Source organism: Python bivittatus, unplaced genomic scaffold (assembly GCF_059951505.1).
Source record: "Python bivittatus isolate LINGU-HERP-01145 unplaced genomic scaffold, Pbiv_v1 ctg000010_np1212, whole genome shotgun sequence".
Taxonomy (NCBI): Eukaryota; Metazoa; Chordata; class Lepidosauria; order Squamata; family Pythonidae; genus Python; species Python bivittatus.
Window position 1 is genome coordinate 4,923,467 of NW_028277029.1, and position 17,297 is coordinate 4,940,763.

The 17,297-nt window shown below is 41.3% G+C and overlaps 1 protein-coding gene across 4 annotated transcripts in view; it reads right to left on the reverse strand.

Annotated features, from left to right (window-relative positions):
* Positions 1–14,415, reverse strand: part of SLC2A13 (solute carrier family 2 member 13) — a 140,286-nt gene extending 125,871 nt beyond the window's left edge. For 2 of the 4 annotated variants that reach the window (XR_015798225.1, XM_088152458.1), the window contains exon 1: positions 13,588–14,415. Coding sequence is in view for 3 of the 4 variants with exons in the window: in XM_088152458.1 (XP_088008584.1) it covers positions 13,588–14,164 (577 nt within the window). In the remaining variant the exon portion in view is untranslated. The remainder of the gene's footprint in view (positions 1–13,587) is intronic. The other 2 variants (XM_088152410.1, XM_088152356.1) reach the window with 1 other exon arrangement.
* Between the last annotated feature and the right edge of the window lie 2,882 nt (positions 14,416–17,297).

A 17,297-nucleotide genomic window follows, 5' to 3' on the forward strand; every position in this document is an offset into this window, starting at 1 on the left:
TGCACTGTGCCACACCCTTCTTCCCTCTGCCTCCCTGCACTTGCACATACCCATGCCCTCCTTCTCTCAGCCTCCTTGCACTCACACCGACCTGCACCCTCCTTCCCTCTGCCTCCCTGCACTCACACTGACCCGTGCCATCCTTCCCTTGGCCTTCCTGCACTAGCACCAACCCATAGCACCCTCTCCAACTTGCGTGTGGCCTGCACCAGGCCTTTGAGGCCTCCCCCATCCCTCTGCAGTACCCCTGCACTCCTTACCTGGGACTCCCACAGCTTCCCATTTAACAACCTGTGTGTCTTGTGGTTACAACAGCAACTGGGATTACCTGGATTGCCATTGCTAAGTGACATCATGCTTTATGACCGCATCACTTAGCTATCACAATCCCAGTCCCAATTGCTGTTGTAAGCTGAGGACTACCTCTATTAGCTTATGTATCTTTGGTTTCCAAGTTTTGGTTTATCTTGGATAGCTGACAATTTCCTAGTGTTCTCTCTGGATGGGCCAGCACTATTCTTGAAAGAGCAGGTTTGCACAGTCCTTCTGTGATGGACTGGAATGGTGGGAGGGGAGTAAAGAATGTGCTCTCATCTCCAGAGGAGCGAGGAAGAGATAAGTGGAGGAGACTGGCACCTCCCTAAGAAATTCCATCGGTGTGAACTGGCTGAGCCTGGGAACTGGTTTCATTCTGGGAAGATTCTTGTTAAGGGGTTGTAGCTAATAAACCTTGCTGGATTGATTCTGCATGGTCTCTTGGAGTTCCTTGGGCTAGGCCCGACACCTTCTGGATTCAAAGCCTCTGCTAGAGCAGCAAATGGAAGCTGTGATTGGGGGGGACCTTGGCTTGGCTTTGGCTGGTGCTGCCTTTGAAGAATATTCTGAAACTTACAACTGGTCTAGAATGTGGTAGCCCACATAGTTACCAACTCGCACCATTGGAACATATAACGCCAATTCTGAACTAGTTACTGAAAAGTTGCAGAGTATTTAAGGGGCTGATATTGACCTACTAAGCCCTTCATGATTTGGCATTTAGGTATCTACACGACTGTCTTCTAAATACATCAACCCAACTGATTAGATCTTGTAGGGAAGAGTTGTCAAGAGGCTCCACACTTCTGAAAGGAGAGGAGAGCCGAGGCTAATCTGCAGTGCTTCTCTACAGTGGCTCTGGTGCTTCGGAAGGGCCTCCACTGGAGATCAGACTTGCTCCTTCCTTTTGGCCTTTAGGAAACTATTTTAAAAAATTAGTTCAGAGAACATTTTCATGATTTTGTGCATTTTAATTATTTAATTAACTTAAAATTAATAATTTTACATTAACTTAGTGTGCTATTTTTATCATTTCATTCTCTTTTATTTACTGTCATATAAGTTGGCATTCTACGTAAATATTTAAATTGTTATTTCACTGTATTCATTGTAAACCACTAAGAGTTGATTGATTATGGCAGGGCATAAATCCAAAAAAATAAAATAAAAATAAAAATAAAATAAAATAAAATAAAATAAAGATAAGATTTTAGATTTATGCTTTAAAGCTTTACTGATAACCAAGTTCAAAACCCCACAGAAGTATACACACCTCAATTTTTGTAAATCTCAGATGATTCTGATCAAACTTTTCGCCTTAAAACCAAATATTTTCTAACAAGATAGTGAAGACCAATCAAAATTATTTTAGCAGACTTCACATGGAATGCCCCTATTTGTAAATTCAAGATATAGAAGCCTCCTACCACAACAGGGGAAGTGCTTAACATCACTGTTTCTCATTCATTACCTGAACTAATGGTTTCATCAAAATTTCTTTGAATGTTTTATGGAATACTGTAGAAAAAACCTCTGGTCCTAGGGATTTATTCAATTTTAACATACTGCTCCTTTGTTTAATCTTCTATGATTGTCTTGTTGAGTGCTCTTTTTTGTTGCTGTGTAGACTTCATATCTGTATTGTACCCAAGTATTCTGTAATTTTCTCCAAGCTTGCTGTCGGTTTTTCATATAGGTGAGAATAGTATACGATAAACTGATTCATCATCTCTTCTGAGGTTGTGACATACTTCTTTCTGTCCCAAACAGGAGTTCTTTTCTCAGCCGATGGGCCTAAAATTTATCTGATTTATTACCGTTCTCAGAACATTTCTGCTTAACAAAGTTCATCTTCTTACAAGTTTCATTTACTTCCACAAGTTGATTATGAATCGCCTTAACCTTTTGTTCTATAGCCAACATTGGATTCCGTTTTTAGCTGATAAAAGGCTACCCGCAATGACAGTTGGAAGAAAACATGCAAATCCCTCAAGAGAAAAGTTCTGTCATTTTTTTCTCACTTTAGATTATGTAGAGCAGACATTATATGCATAGGCATTCACAAGACAGGCAAGGAGGGGAAGCAAAGAAATATTACAACACAAGTACAAAAGAATGGAACTTGTGTTGTGACATCAGGATGCACTTTCCATCATTTTGGCAACACTGTGGTTAGAAACAAATCTCTGTGATAACATGCACTGCTCCTATGTTAGAAAAACTGATTTGCAACATGTACCTTCATGATATAAAGCTTCCATTACAAGGCAAAATTCCCAATTAAGAGTACACCACAAGCATTAGTGTTAATGAAAGTCTATTGCTGAATCTGTCATTAGAAAAAGTCACCCAAATCAGACAAGATAACTTAAAGGTGACAAATAATAAATTCTATATAGGACAACAAACATTTTACTTGCTTATCTGCTACACGCTCACAGACCGTAAGTTAATATAAAAATCAGAACCGTTCATCTGAAAGCAATTTAACAAGGTCAAAAATAATAAAAAACAATCAAACCTCACAAGCATGGTCATCAAAATCTATTCTCATCTATACATAGCTCAGACATGGAGCTTTCTTCTTTATTTATTTTTATAAATAATTTTTTATTTCTAAAAGATTTATAACTATAAACAGTGCAGTAAAATTCAACGCGTACATATAAGGGTTAAAAAGGGAGACAAGAACTCATAAAACTACATATCAATAATTCCTTAATATTCCTCCCACACATTAAAATATTCATCTGGCATAAAACAACTATGGTTCTCCTGGTTAGCATAAGAGGTCAACAATATATCTGAGAAGGCTTTAACTTTAGCTTGACCAGAACACGACGAAGAGTATAAGTTAATTTCTCAAGGTATGGCAATATACCAAACATTTTGGCACCAGAACTCCAACTTCACAGTTTTATCTTTCAGGTGTTTAGCTATTGAGATTGTAGTCAACAAAATACCATTCTTTAGAGAGACTGACTGATCCTTTAATTTAAAAAATGTATATTTTCTGATTCATGTCAGCCCTATCATCTGCTGATAATGACAAAAATTAGCTCTGCATGCCTACCTGTAAGGTATAAGGGCAACTAAAACATGTATAATTGTCTCAGCCTCTACCTCTGACCACACATAGATGCATTCCCAGTAAGAGATGTTACTACATTTTCCCTCTATAATACTTGAGAGTAGGAGAGAAACCCATAGGGACCTGGAGTATTTCTTGGCCAGATGGTGCAGGGCAAACTGATCAGCAATTGCACAGCCTAAAACCATCTTGTGCCTTTGCTAAGATGTCTTCATTTTTGGTTCAGGCAACGAGCTTTTGATATGGGTGTTTTGCATAATGCTTGCTGGTGATACTAAGCAAGCTGACTGGACAACAGCTTGACAGAGTAGACTTTTATAAATCGATATTTCTATGGAACCACTCCACTTTTGGGGAATTGATAATAAGTTTTCAAAGTGAGCAAACAGAGGTGCCAAAATGCTAGCTTACCATTCAATGTTTATTTTAAAGAGCTCTAGAGGAATCAAGTCCCTTGCAGCATCTTTGCTATCTTTTTACTGAGTGATGACTGAGACCAGAGGCCAAACAGGTAGAAGAATCAAGAAGTGCTACACATATGACTGATTCGGTGTGAGTTATATGGAATAACTCACAGAAGAGAATGACCCAAATTCCAATAAGGTCAAGTTATCGGCTCCAGATGCATTCCTTGGAACTGCGTGGAAGACAAGGTGCCAATAACATGGAGTCATGTTTCCCTTAACTTCTTGAATCAACCTTTTCCATTCAGCTTTGCCACATCAGCTTCTTCCTTCTCAGGAGTGCCTCATACTTCCTTTTTAAGGTGCAAACGGTCTCTTGACAATGACAGTCACTAGTGTTTCTTATGATTCTATACATAGCAACCACAAGCTAGTTTTGCTAGAATGCACTTATCAAAGCAGGATTTAGAATCGCCCATTGGGGGAGATGGGCAGGATACAAATTTAATAATTAATTAATTGTAAGATTAGACTTTAATCATTCCTGCACAGAGCTAATAATTTGTTGGAAGATAGTTAAGGCAACCTGACATCCTTTGGATCTCTCATAGACTGAGTTCTAATGCTATAGGTGTCTTCAGAAATGTAAAAGTGTACTCACAGATTAGTTCGGCCATCTGGGGTGAGAACAGCTCATTTGCACAGGGACTTGAAGTTCTTTCTGGGGCTGGCTGCAGGGACCAGGACTAAAAGCTAAAGTCCTATTGCAGGAGATGATCACTTTAAAGTCCATACAGTAGACAGATCACAGACTATTGCCACATAACCAATCATGCTGGCATCCCTCCCTCTCCAAAGGTTCTCTCTATGTATCACCAGATGTTGATCCATTTAGAATCTGGAGTCTAAAATTGATAGCCACTTCTGCAAGTCTGCAATCCTCAGTGTTAATGCCTTTGTCTTTGGTCTGGCAAGGCCTGATAACATTTTATTTGCAAGTGAAATATTCCTTTGTTTTGTATTGCCTTTTTATGCCAACTGTATAGATGAGTAAGCTTAATGAACTTAATTGCAAGGCTATTCTGGTAGGCAATAGATAGGATATTATACATTTGAAATACAAGTTCCATTATATTTCATGAATGAATAATAGATTCTTGCACAAAGCTCTGGAATTTTCTCTGAGTATCTTTAAACTGGAGGCAATATGTATGTAACTTTCTCTTTTAACAACTTTTTCTTGACTTGAAAAAAAGACTGCACATAAATAAAATTAAGTATCATTATTATAGAGGAACGCCTTAATAAATTCAGCATCACCAACCATCTTTTTCCATACTGATTACAATGAGAGTTTCATAAATTTCACTATGTGATGACCCTAATTTTTTTTCTAGAGCATTTAAGTCTCTTTTAATATAATAAAACAAAATTCAAAATAAACCTTAACCAAAATATTAAGTACAAAAATAAAGAATGCTTTCAAGTACTATTAGTTTACTAATCTGCCATATCTCAAATACATACAATACTGTGTGATTTTCTCTTACTGCTTTTTAGTGTTATTTTAATCTGAACTTAAACAATACAGTTGATCTCTATATTTATTTATGATCCTTAAGTTGTTAGCTAAGCTCCTTAGCTCCCTCTGATGGATGACAATAAATATGACTATTTAATACTGAACTTTTTTTATAAAGATTAATTAGTATGGCTATTTTTTTCAGGGAAAAAACTGTTCCATAAGGAAAAGGTCTTTCAGAATCCAAAAGACAAATAATATATTAAGCCATATTTCTGTCCTTATATTTTGAATTCCACTGAATGATAACATTAATTACCTTTGGATCCTACAACCCAGGGGAATCCCCACCGACAGAATAGACCCTACCAACTGATAATTGCAACCTATTTAATACAGCCTTCTTGAGCTTCTATATTATCATATAAACAAAGTCAAAGCAAAGGTTCCCAAACTGTAATCTGTGAAAAACACAGTCAAGAACACTTATATTTTGACCTGCAATTTATTTTATTTTATTTATTTTTAATGAAGAGATGAAAGCTGTTATTAACAGGGCTGGTTCATCAAACAAAGTAATAAAATCCAGATCTAAACCTCATGTGCTAGGACAGCTTACTCATTTTTTTGTCTGAATATCTGTTCAAGACAACTTATTTGAGCTAGAAGCTATGCTTTCTCATAATACAGATCTCATTTCAGTGACTTTTTTCACTTCTGATTTTGTCTTATCCTGACACGTAAGAGACAAGATCTTCATCACTTGCCATTCTAAAAACCAAATACAGAAACAAGATGAAGTTGAGCCTGATCTGAAACTGAATCAGTGCAATATTATTTGTACATAAAGATGGGTACATCTATCACAATAGATAGGCAAGTCTATAGTTATGAGAAGTTATGTATTTTAAAACAAAAAAGTATGGTTTGTAAAATACCCTAGTTGGATTCACACTAAGCCACAAATAAGTAAATGAAACTAAGGCTTAGCATGATGATTAAGAATCAGAAGGTTGCAACACCTAGCCAACCTTGGCTAATTTAGAAAAAAGGTAACCAAGGTTATAACTGGTTAATGCTTGGATGGGCAACCAGATTTGGAGATTTAAAAAGGTGTCTCAGAAAGAGGCAGTGAAAAGATAACAGTCAGCCCCAGATATCTGCACAGATGTAAAGCTCAAAATTGTATCCATTTCCTTGTGGATCAAAGTTGCTTAGAAGAAAATGAAGATATGTACAAATGCCATCTGACTGCCGTGTCACCACACTACCAGCTGTTAACCTGAAAATGCAGAACTTTAGTAAACTGCGAGCTAATCCTGCAACATTTCTACTTCATGGTAGACATGGTGGTTAAAGTATCATTGAGCCATCCCACAGGATACTATTTTTGCAAGCAGTAGCTGTCTTCCACACAATGTAACTCTTACACCATTCAGTCAATTAGTTTTAATTCAATAAATCAGCTAGGATATCCTACGAATCAAACCCAGCAACTGCTTTGTTCTGTCTGTCCCATCCTGAAAATAGTTGGAGAGCCAGTGAGCCTTTTATATTCTTTGCTCTATATAACTGTCATTGACACTAGTTTTGTTTTATGGTTTTAGCTGTATCCTAAGATTAATGTGAGATTTCTTCCAAATTAACTTCTCATTACCCAGCTTCATTCTAATGTAAAGCTTCTATTTCTAATACCAGAATTCCCCATATTTTTTTTTCCTTTAAGCATTCATTTGTACATTGTCGTCTACATTGAGAAAGCTGTATCACCTGGTAAAGTGCAGCTGAATCCAAATCCTTGTTCCTTGTGTTACATAATATTACTCACCTTCTGATTTTGGTAGCTTATAGGAAATTGGCTGATTTTAAAGACAACCATGTCATTTTAATTCAGCATTATATACTTAAGGTTGTTTTTTTTTTTTAATAGTTGGCTGCCCTCTTGCTTTCTTGCCTTGGGTATCATTGCCTCTCTCTGCAGTGGTTATTTTCTATGCAAAACCCCCATACAATTCTCCATTTTAAAGTATTTTGACATTGTAATTAACAGCTGGAAGAGCAATATTAAGACTGTGATCACACTGCTTTCCCCAAGTATCAAAAACTAACCAGAAAGTGAGGTTCTGGTTTATTTCTCTCTGAAACAAAGTAATTATAAACACTTACATTCTATTTCTTTTTCCCCCTCTAAAGCTGTTAATTCTGTCCCTGTAATCCATTTTTATCAGCATTTGAACTTTTTCAATATTTGGCTTACCAACTCCCATCGTATCATTTCCATGTTAAATCTTATTCGATAAATTTTACTTTCCCCATTTCCATCTCACTTGATTTCTGTTAGAATGATTATAAATAGCGTACAGGTAGTCCTCGATTTAATGACCATTTGTTTAATGACCGTTCGAAGTTATGACAGCACTGAAAAAGTGATTTACGATTGGTTTTGCATTTATGACAGTTGCAGCATCCCTGTGGTCAGGTGATCAAAATTTGGGTGTTTGGCAACCAGCATGTATTTACGACAGTTGCAGCGTCCTGGGGGTCACGTGATCGCCACTTGAGACCTTCCCGGGGACTTCCAATAAGCAAAGTCAATGGGGGAAGCCAGATTGGCTTAATGACCACATGATTCACTTAATAATCATGGCAAAAAGATCATAAAATTGGGTGCGACTCACTAAATGACCACATCACTTAGCGATGGAAGTTCTGGTCCCAACTGTGGTTGTAAGCCGAGGACTATCTGTACCAATCTACAGTGGTGCTTAGAAGTTCGAGAAATCTTTTGAATTTTCAATATTTCTGCATATATATAACCTAAAACATGATCTGTTCTCCACACAAGTCCTAAAACTAGATAAAGAGTACCCAATTAAACAAATGAGTCAAAAAACATTATAGTTGATTATTTGTTTATTGAGGAAAATGATCCTATTTATGTGTGGCAAAAGTACGTGAAGCTCTAGGATTATCGGTTCATTTGAAGGGGAAATTAGAGTTAGATATTTCAATCAATGGGATGATAATCAGGGGTGAGTGTGAGAGGTCCTGCCTTTATTTCAAGAAAAGAATCTTGGGTATTAACTATCAAAGTCTGATCTTCACAACACAGGTATGTGGAACTGTGCCATGGCTTGAACAAAGGAGATTTCTGAGGAACTCCAAAAAACAGTTGTTGATGCTAGCCAGTCTAGAAAAGGTTACAATACTATTTCCAAAGAGTTTGAACTCCACCATTCGGCTCTCAGGCAGACAGTGTACAAATGGAGGCAATTCAACACTAATGTTACCTTCCCCAGGAGCAGTCAACCAACCAAGATCACACCAAGAGCAAGGCATGTAATACTCCTGGAGGTCTCAAAGAACCTCAGGGTAATGTTTAAGGAACTAAAGCCCTCTCTTACATTGACAAATGTCAGTGTTCCTGAGATCACCATCAGGAGAACACTGAACAACAATGGCTCGTATAACAGAGTTGCAAGGAGAAAACCATTACTCTCCAAAAAGAACATTGCTGCCTGTCTACAGTTTGCGAAAGACTACGTGGGTAAGCCAGAAGACTATTGGAAGAATGTTCTGTGGACAGATGAGACCAAAATAGAACTTTTGGGCTTGAATGAAAAGTGTTGTGTTTGGCAAAAGGCAAACACTGCATTTCAACATAACCTTGTCCCATCTGTAAAACATGGTGGTGCAGTATCATGGTTTGGGCCTGCTTTGCTGCCTCTGGACCAGGATGGCTTGCCATCACTGATACAACTATGAATTCTGAATTGTACCAGCAAATTCTACTGGAAAATGTCAGGGTAACTGCTGTGAATTGAAGCTTAAGAGAGAGTGGGTCATGCAGCAAGATCTTTTGGAATGGCCAAGTCCTGAACTTAATCCTATAGAAATGTTGTGGAAGCACTTGAAGCAGGCAGTTCATGCGAGAAAGCCCACCAGCATTCCTGTGTTGAAGCTGTTCTGTAAGGAGGAATGGGCTCAAATTCCTCCAAACTGATGTGCAGGACAGATTAAAAGTTATCAGAAACATTTAGTTGCAGTTATTGCTGCTCAAGGAGGGCATACCAGTTACTGAAAGCAAATGTTCACATACTTTTGCCACACACAAATATGTAGCTTTGGATCATTTTCCTCAATAAACAAATGAAGTCTAATGGTTTAGACTCATTTGTTTAATGGGGTTCTCTTTATCTACTTTTAGGACTTGTGTGGAGAACAGATAACATTTTAGGTCATATTTTTGCAGAAATATTGAAAATTCAAAAGGGTTCACAAACTTTTAAGCAGCGCTGTATGTGTATGATATTAACATACCAATCAAGCCATTTTTCTCTGTGTTAAAAATAAATTTCGTGACAACTTCATTCTTGAGTAGTTGTACAAGCTCTTTTCCTGCTTCAGGTAACCAGTCCCCACTTAAAGCAGAGATCATAAATTATCTGTGTGAGCAGCACACATATGAAATAGCTTTGTTTTTGTATCTTCCTTTAAATATTATTCATGTGAATTCTGTAAGTATATCAATGGATGGTTGTGGCTACAAAATCCAATGTTCTTATTGACTCAATTTTATTTTAATATTGTAACTGTAGATTAAGCTTGTAATTGCTGATCCAGTTCAATAAAAATAAATTAATTGTGCTTAATCTCTATCATGACTAATTTATCCCACTGATTTCAGGTACTCGTAAAAGTGTAGGTAGCTTGATCACTCTTGGCAATATCTATGCAGGGCATACAAAATTAATCCTTTATCCCTCTTCCCCAAACTCAGTGATATACCAACATTCATGTACTTATCTGAGTTATGTAGTACCTTATTGTCTCTAAGTCAGACATTTATATAAGAGTTGTACTATAGAGTGACACTGTTTCTGTTTGTACGCGTATATGTGGGCTTTCTACTGTAGGTTCCTACAGCTCTCTCCTAACCTTATTTTTTAAAAGGATGGGTGCTTTCAACTTACTGTAAACAGATGCTACATACACATTCCAACACACCTTTTGGAGATCAAATCTTAAGTGCTGGGTAACCCTAATTCCTAGAACAAACAAACTCTGATTTTCAATTAATTAGCTGCCAATGATGCACTAAATTATAGATTGCCAATTTTTTTGGCTTGTTCATGATTCATTCTAGAAGTGAATTATATTCACTTCTCAGAAATAAAGAATATTCAGAAAGAATATTCACTATGCTGCAAACTCCAGAAACTGTTTAATTTAGTTGAAGAAATTTTTGCCTTCAAATAATTTGCAATTTGATATTATATTCACTTATCAACTTGTTCTTTAATACAGTCCTTAACATTAATGTGGCTATGAGACAATACTGATTCCTTCAATTTACAGAAAGATTTTGAGCAAAACTTGCAACCGTACCTATTGTGCATGCAAAAACCGTTTTAACGGTTTTAAATTTTAAATTTCTAATTGACAGGCTCTGAGTAGAATAAATTGGAGTGTTCATTAATAATGATCATTCAAAATAAAAGCATAACACACAATCGCAGTTAAAAGTTCCCTCAAAGTTTCCGTTTCTCCAGAGAACAAAGCAGGACAGGATGAAGACAGCCCTACCCCCAGCTTCCCATTCTAATACAAATGAACGGATTGATGGAGGCAAATCAAGGAGTGAAATTAAATCAGTCTAATGGAGAGAAGAGCATAGTCCTGAACAGTCTACTGAAGGAGCCAACTGAATTGGTAATGAAATTCTCTCATAGGGAGCAGCCAAGAGAAATGTATAAAAACAGAGAGGCAGATGACACCACGGCATAAACACATAGGCAAGAAGCATCAGCAACAGAAGGACCAATGAGAAGGTATTATGAACTACAAAGCTGAAAAAGCATGTGTTTTAACCGAAGTGCCAGTTTTACTAAAACAAATTTCCGAAAGATTTAAAACGAGATGAAAATGCATATGGACTTCGTAGCAGACGATTCGCCTCTGCATGAATATTTGGGTACTATTCATCAGTCGGCTTTGTTATCCCAATTTTTTTTGCAAAAAATTGTTATAGATTCAGCCAGTCACTGTCTTCTCAGTCCAATCTATTTTACTGAATTGTTATGAGGATAAAGGAAACAAAAGACAATATAAGCTTCTTTAAATTCTTTGAAAGGCAGAACAAAAGTTACAGCCTCTAATAGCATAAACTGATTAGGTCTTGCTTAATGTAATGGTGCTTACTCCCGTGTAAGCATATATACAATATATAGCAGAAGTGTAAAACCTACATACATGACTACATGCGGTTCTGAAAAGTTTAGATGCAGCCCCTGCAGCTTACACCATTTTTAAAACATGACATAAAGTAGAAGCATATAAGCAGTAATCATATTAATCAGGTTGAATTAAATTAGAATCACAGAGTTAAGCAAATTAAATATTGTTCTGAGCCTGCCTATTTTTGTTCTGGCTATTTGAAATGCAGCACTTGATAAAAACACCCAAAGGTCAAATGAAAGTCCAAAAAATTGCCACATAACTATAATCTGCTGATAAATTAACCTTATGAGATCAACTTCTAAAAGATATTTTGGGAATAAATATTAACAACTGAATAGAAAGAGCATTTAAAGAACATTTTACGTAATAAATGAAAGTTCCATTTTCAGATACTGTTTAAATTTTGACTTCATATGAAATCAATGCTCGATCAATATTTATGAGTCTGGGTATGCTGCGGTATATTGTGGCATGCTGTAATAAATACAAAAGGTATTCATTTGCCATTATTGAAGCTTAAATAAGTTTAAACAATGGCAAACATATTCTTTACCTACAACATTGATTGTGAATGTCATGTCACAAGTTGACCAATTGTTTAGATGAAGGTTGGTTCAGGGAGGTTGAAATTTTCCCCAAGGTACCAATTTTACCATCTGGATTTTAAGTGGTGATCAGGATTAGTTCTTGGGCAAACCTTTCAAACAGCTATAGCAGACTGCTGTCACACTCAAAGCACTATATGGGTTACAACTACAGAGCACTAGAGGTTTAAATACTAAATAAAATACCATGGACAACTAAAATGAGTAAGATGATCTTCCAAATGAGTTGAAAATGCTGATACCAAGATCAAATACAAGTGATTTTAAAAAAAAAAAGCTGACATACTTATGTGCACATGCTTACACAGAAAACAGAAATTGCTTCCTGGTTTCATTTGCTGGAACAGTTCAGATATTTCAGCAGTCTTTCCTGTCCCTTAAAATGACCCTTGTGCCAGGCCAGGTGAAAATTCAGGAGAGTGGCAAAAGAAAAATAGGCTAGTTTTAGGGGAAGAACGTGAAATTAAAAGGGTGGTAAAGTCTGAAGAGTTCTTTAGAAACAACACCTAACTCCTGTTTTAATTCTACCTGGTCATAAAGGTTCCAAGAGACAGAGGAGCTGGCTCTCTCCCTTCCACCACCAACCTCAGGAAAAGTTTACTTGGGTTCCTGTCGCCACAAGAACCGCAGTACACCAAGACACATCAGTGGCAAAGGGAGTAGGAAATAGGCTGCAATTTTATGCGCACTTACTGTTGAAAAAGCCCCACCACTGAGCCGGGGGGGGGGCGCGGGGCGGTCTTGCTTTAGACCAGGGTTCCTCAAAGTGATTAATACTGACCCCTCCAAGGGTTCAATGGGACTATCCAAGGGGTCGATAAGTGTGTGTGTGTCAAAAGGGGGTCAGTAAATATCTGGGGGACAATAAATGATGGGAGGTCGATTGGGGTCAATTAATGTTTTGGGGGCTCCGTAGAGCTCCATGCCAATCCCTAGTTCTGCAGGCGAGGCGGCTAGCGGCAAGACTACGGTCGGATGGTCGGCCGCCAGAAAGAACCGTCTTGAGCTGTCTTTATTTTTATGATTTGTAGTATTATGAAAGTAGTGTTTATTAAATTATTTTCGAGAACCAAGCTCAGAGAACCCCAAGGACTCCACCGTTCAACCCTGAGCTACACATATTCGCCTCTATTGGTATTTTCAAATAATAAATGTTTGGGGATCGATGAGAAATCCGGGCGGACCGGCTGAAGAGTTCGGGGGTCTCTGCTTTGGACAAAGCCGCCCCAGCTGTGCTCCTACGGGCAGGAGGACGGGAAGGGGAAGGGAAGGGGAAGCTCCCGGAGGCTGCACCCGGCATGTGGGGGGGGGGCCGCAACCCTCCGGGAAGCCGAGCCGGGGGCGCCCGCCGTGCCCGCCCGGGCGCGGAGGGCGGCAGCGGCAGCGGCCCCGACGGCGCCGCGCACCTACCGATGCCGAGCCCCACCACGAGGCGCCCTCCGAGCAGCGTCTCCTTGTCCGGCGCGGCGGCCAGCAGGACGGCGCCGGCCGCGAAGATGAAGCTGGCCAGGAGGATGCAGGCGCGGCGGCCGCACCACCCGTTGAGCGCCCCGCCGAGCAGCGCCGAGAGCGCGGCGGCGCCCACCGTGCCGGAGACGAGCAGCTCCTGCCAGAAGGCGTCCAGGTGCAGCTCCCGCTTCAGCAGCAGCAGCGCGCCGGACACCACGCCGGTGTCGTAGCCGAAGAGGAAGCCGCCCAGGGCGGAGAAGACCGACGCCACGTAGACGAAGCCGGGCGCCTCGTCCCGCTGGAACTGCCGCCGCGCCGCGCGCTCCAGCTCCGCGCAGCCGCCGCCGCCGCCGCCGCCGGACGACTGGCTGTGCAGGCTGGAGCAGGACTCGGCGGCGGCGATGAGGCTGCGCTCGCCCAGGCTGGCCGAGCCCTCGCGCCGGGCGGGCGGCGGCGGCGGCGGCGGCCGGCGCCGCTTCTCCCCCATCAGGTTGCTCAGGCTCCGCAGCGTGTACTCCACGTTGGCCTTGCGGGACATGGGGCCGCCGCCTCGCCGCCGCGTTCCCTCAGCGACTGCGCCCCGGCCGCGCTGGGCGCGGAGCCGCGGGGGCCTGGCGGGGGGGCGCGCGGCTGGCCCGGGCGACGGGGCGACTGGCGCGGCGCCGGCCTCCCCCGCTGGTTGGCTGCAGGGCCGCGGAGCCGCCGCCTCTCATGCTCCGGCCGCGCTCGGACTGAGGCGGGGAGCGCCGCCGCTGCCGCTGCCGCTGCCGCCGCCGCCGCCGCCGCCCGCCCGTGACGACGGCAGTCGCCTCCCCCTCACGCCCACCGGGCCGGGCCGGGCCGCCGCGGAGGAGGAAGAAAAAGCCGCCGCGGCCGCTCACTGGCCGGGCGAGGGGCGGAGCCCGAGGAGGAAAAGGGAGAGGGGCGGGGCTTGCGCCCGACTCCTTTGCCGTGCGATTTCGGTGGCTGCGTTTGAAAAGCCTCCCTTTTCCGCCTCTCTACGGAGCAAGCGCAGGAGGGGGTGCCGCTGAGCATGCGCAGCGAGCGCCGGTGAAGCTCGCGGGTCTGCCCGCGTTCCGGCTCTGCCCTTTCTCGTTGCAAGGTGGTTCGATGTGAATCGCGAAGGCGTTCCGGAGGGTGGAAATGAAAGAGGCGGGCGGGCGGGCGGATTGCAGACGCCGCTGTAAACGAAGGCTGCTGCTCTTGCTGGTGGATAGTCATCAGGACACCCTCCCCAATTAAGGCTGTGCTCCATCTGCGTACACTGGATGAGTCTCGAAGGCTGCAGAACGCATCTCCGGTCGTGCGAATCGAAATCCGCCCCACGTTGGCCTCTAATCCCAGGTTACGGGAACCTCTCCCAGACCGTGGAGTTTCAGGCTTCTTAGGAAGCAATTCCCATTAAACCCTGACATTTATTTCAGAACTGACGTGTTCCGAGTTTGTGGTGAGACTTCATTCTCGTGCAGGCTTGCTTGGAAATAAATGCCTTTGGACTCACTTCCGTGCATGGAAACAGACGATTTTTGCTGGCGCGTATCAGGAAAATTGAACCACTGTTAAAACTGGGGTCACATGAAATGCTCACGACAGATGGAATAAAAAAAACAGCTGGACATTGACTGGAAAAATTGCAGCTTTTCAGGACTGGCGAGGGTTGAGGGAGAACGGCAGCAGTTTCATTCCCATTCTATGTATAAAACTCTGAAAATGAGTCCCCCCCCCCAAAAAAAAATATCCAGGCCTGATCCTTTTAGGGACATCTTTACATCAGTACTGCATGACCCTCCATGACAACAGTTAATTCTCACGCAGTTAATAAAGGACCAGAGGTGTCTGCAGGGGAGGGGGCAAATAAAGTCCAGATGGTAGGAGTACCACCATCTTGACTCTTTGATCCCCACCCTGCAGACACTCCTGTAAAGTATGACATGACAGCAAACTCTGACCCCTGCAAAAACAAGGGATCTCAGGACCTAATCTTTTTTTGCCCAGAGATGGGTCTGGATAGTCTATGATGTAGGGCAGAAAAGGGAAGAGCCAAAAGGTTTGAATATTGTTGCTTACTCTTGAAACACAGCAGTCCCTAGAATCCCTTGGTTATACTTTTTGACTTTTTTTTTCAGTAAGGGTCATTTTTTATTAGTTCCTGGATCCTTATGAGTTTGCCTAATTGCTCCTAGTCCTGTTGGGACTAACATCCAGGTTGGGAGGCTGAACTGCTGTTCCTAACCCTTCATACATTTCCAATAAAATGCAAAGCATTTGGATAGTTTTAAACTAGGTCTATTAAATCTGGAGCATATTAAAAAGCAGAGATGTCACCTTGCCGACAAAGATCCGCATAGTCAAAGCTATGGTTTTTCCAGTAGTAATGTATGGCTGTGAGAGCTGGACCATAAAGAAGGCGGAGCGCCGAAGAATTGATGCCTTTGAACTGTGGTGCTGGAGAAGACTCTTGAGAGTCCCCTGGACTGCTAGGAGGTCAAACCAGTCAGTCTTAAAGGAAATCAACCCTGATTGCTCATTGGAAGGACTGATAATGAAGCTCAAGCTCAGATTCTTTGGCCACCTAATGCGAAGAGAGGAGTCTTTGGAAAAGACCCTGATACTGGGAAAGATTGAAGGCAAAAGGAGAAGGGGATGGCAGAGGATGAGATGGTTAGATAGCATCACTGAAGCAATGAGCATGAAAACTGAGCAAACTCAGGGAGGCAGTGAAGGACAGGAAGGCCTGGCACGATAAGGTTCATGGGGTCATGAAGATTCAGACACGACTTAACGACTGAACAACAAATTAAATCTGGGCTGCAAAACCTCTGATGGCCTCTAGATGGCAGCAAAGCAACTCAGAATGCTTTGGATGCCATCTAGTGATCCTCCAATGCTTTGCAGTCTAGACTTAGCGGTCCTAGTTTTAACCTTGGCTAGTTATTTGTGGCTTAGCATATTGTGCAAAGCCAGCCCGCTTGGTTATTTATGGTTCAGTGTGTTATGCAAGCTAAGAAAATGAATTTACAGTAATGAAGTGAACCATCTGATGGGAAAGCAGTCTACATCAAGATGGTTAGTTAAGAAAGAAGACATCAGCTTCAAACAATTGTGTAAAGAAAAGTAAAAAACAGCTCAAAAGGAAGAGTTCTATGAAGGAAAATTCAATGTATTCTCAGATGTCTACGGCTTGTGATTAAACCGTGAAACCCCATCATACTAAGCCAAAAGTTAAATTAAAAAATGTTTGTGTGTCTGTGTATGTGTGTGTGGGTGTGAGAGAGAGAAAGAGAGAGAGAGAGAGAAACAAGGTTTTCACACATGTGGCATGCCATGTTTTACTTAACCATTGTTTATCGACCAAATCACATTTGGATGGGTTTGTGTAACATACTCAGCCAAAACTGTGGTTTATAAATGACAATGGCTTGGTTCACAAAACACGCTAAGCCAAAACTAAACAAACCATATTACAACTTCACTGTTGTATGAAGAAGGTTGCGTATGAAACAAAATCTGTACCTCCAGAGTTGAATGAGTTGTTTAGTTTTTCTTTATGTTAAAAGTAACTATCCCCCATGTGTCCATCTTACCATTTTTTTTTTTTTTTAGCATTGAATGATAGCTATGAGAATTCACATACTGTATGTAGTCCCACTGAGCCTACTGGTCTACTGATT